Below are 2,116 nucleotides of genomic sequence, written 5' to 3' on the forward strand. Positions count from 1 at the left end.
TCTCCGCCCATTCGTTTTTGCGCTTGCTAACGACCTGCCTGCGTCCAGGCGCATTCCCGCCCCAGGAGTATGCAAGTGCAGTGGTCAGCAACGCCTGTAACGCAGCCCAGGTCCCACAAACGTACGCACCCAACTACCCTCCACGAGACGCAGCCAGCAACATGGTGAGATGCACAATGCTGGACTCACAAAGTTCATGTGCACAGCCCCACAGCCTCCAATGCCCTGCAGTTTCTCAATGTCCACCTCTTCCGGTTTGTTGCTGCCTCCTCCTCTGGTTTGTTTCTGCGCTGATTCACTTGCCTGCGCATTTGCTCATGCTACCGCATCCACGTCAACAACCTGCCCGTGTCCAAGTGGATTCCCGCCTGCCCTGACAGTCGGCAACGGCAACAATTAGCATCACCAATCGTGCGGCCCAGGAAACAGAAACGTACGTGCCACCAGCAGCCCACTCCCCCCAAAGTTGCGGCGGTCCAATCGCTGTTGACAGCGTATTCTGCAACCGCAGTGGTCAGCAGCACCCTATCGTGCGGCCCAGGAACGAAAAACGTACATGTTCAACATCCAAGCAAGTTCATCTCGCCGAGTGGCGGCGGTCCAACAGAGACTGACCGTTGTCGACAGGGCAGGATACAAGGCCTGAAAGTCCGTTGTGCGAGCAGTTGGGCCGCCACCACACAGCTCCTCAATGTCCACTTCTGTCCGTTCATTCTCGTGCCCGTCTATGCCTGCTAACGCAACCTGCCTGCATCCAGGTCCATTCCCACCCGCCCTCTAGGATTCTGCAAGTGCAATGTGTTAGCGACGCCCCATTGCACGGCCCGGGTCCACAACCGTATGCGCCCAGCTGCCTCTACTAGAGGCGGCAGTCCAACCGACACCAAGTGTCGTCAACACGGTAGGATAGACAATGTTAGACTCACACATAGCTCCACAGCCTCCAACGCCCTGCAATTCCTCAACATCCTCCTCCTCCTGTAAGCTTCCGTGCTGGTCCACTCTCCTGCGTGTTTGCTTGCACCACCGCATCCACGCCAACGACTTGCCCAGGTCCAAGTGCATTCCCACCTGCTCCGAGAATGGGCAACTGCAACAGCAGTTAGCAACACCTATTGCGTGGCCCAGGACATAGAAACGTACGTATCCAACTGCCAAGCCCATCTTGCCAAGTCGCGACGGTCCAACTGAGACTGGTTGCTGTTGACAGGGTAAGATACATAACCTGGGAGCCCGCCATGCGGCCGCTATGACTCTTCCAGTCTTGCACAGCTCCTTGGACTTGCTGCCGTCTTGATGATGACGACGCTCTGCAGTTCCTTGATGTCTAGCTCCACTGTTTGTTTCCGCATTGATCCATGTCGGTATTGGTGTCCAGCTCCCCCTCTGCATTTGACTCCATTGCAAAACTCACTGCCCAAGTTCCAATGGCCACAACGACGTCTTCAACCCATTCGAGAGCCTGCTGCGTGCGGCGGGTGCATTCCTGCTGCCTCTCACCCCGGGATCCTACAGCCACAATGGTTAGCAATGTCCGTCGCTCTATCGGCAATGTACGTACTGGACCCACAAGCCCAGTTGGCCATCTCTACAAGACATGGACGTCCAATCCAGACTCAGCATCACCCGCAAAATAAGAGGACGGTAGTGTTTATGGACAGCGTCCAAGGGCAGTTGTGGTCATGGTTGTCATTGCTAACTGCCCAGCTTGGCCTCAATTGTACCTGATTGACCATTCACGATCAACAGCCGAGTCGTCAAGGCGTCGACATGCACCTGAGCCACCCACACCCATCTTGTCAGCAAGCAGATGGTGCAGAAGTTCTGACTTGTAGACTAGAATGCTTGCGCGGAGTGTTCGACTCGCATAACGTCTAGCCACCACGACGTCCAGCTACTCGACACATGCACTTTAACCAAAGGGCTGTTGCTGTCTGGACGTCCAAGGCCACTGCGTGCGGTCCATCCCTGTGAGACCGATTGTAGATATATTCAGAAAGTAGCACGGAGGAAAATAAATATACATACCTTTATGCTCTGTGCACGTGCGCTATCAGACACTGATCTGCATTGAGAGCATGTCTTGAACTTGCGCGATTGGGGGGGAAGGGGGGGG

General features: G+C 55.3%; 1 protein-coding gene across 1 annotated transcript; it reads right to left on the reverse strand.

Annotated features, from left to right (window-relative positions):
- Nucleotides 1–315: 315 nt before the first annotated feature.
- FIBRA_09332 (uncharacterized protein) lies at nucleotides 316–1,586 on the reverse strand (the record flags this gene model as incomplete). Its single annotated transcript, XM_012321644.1, has 7 exons — nucleotides 316–373; nucleotides 438–499; nucleotides 616–777; nucleotides 838–1,071; nucleotides 1,144–1,200; nucleotides 1,415–1,509; nucleotides 1,562–1,586. The coding sequence occupies 7 exons, from the start codon at nucleotides 1,584–1,586 to the stop codon at nucleotides 316–318; spliced, it is 693 nt and encodes a 230-aa protein (XP_012177034.1).
- Between the last annotated feature and the right edge of the window lie 530 nt (nucleotides 1,587–2,116).

Source organism: Fibroporia radiculosa (genome assembly GCF_000313525.1).
Source record: "Fibroporia radiculosa TFFH 294 genomic supercontigs, scaffold29027, whole genome shotgun sequence".
Classification (NCBI taxonomy): domain Eukaryota; kingdom Fungi; phylum Basidiomycota; class Agaricomycetes; order Polyporales; family Fibroporiaceae; genus Fibroporia; species Fibroporia radiculosa.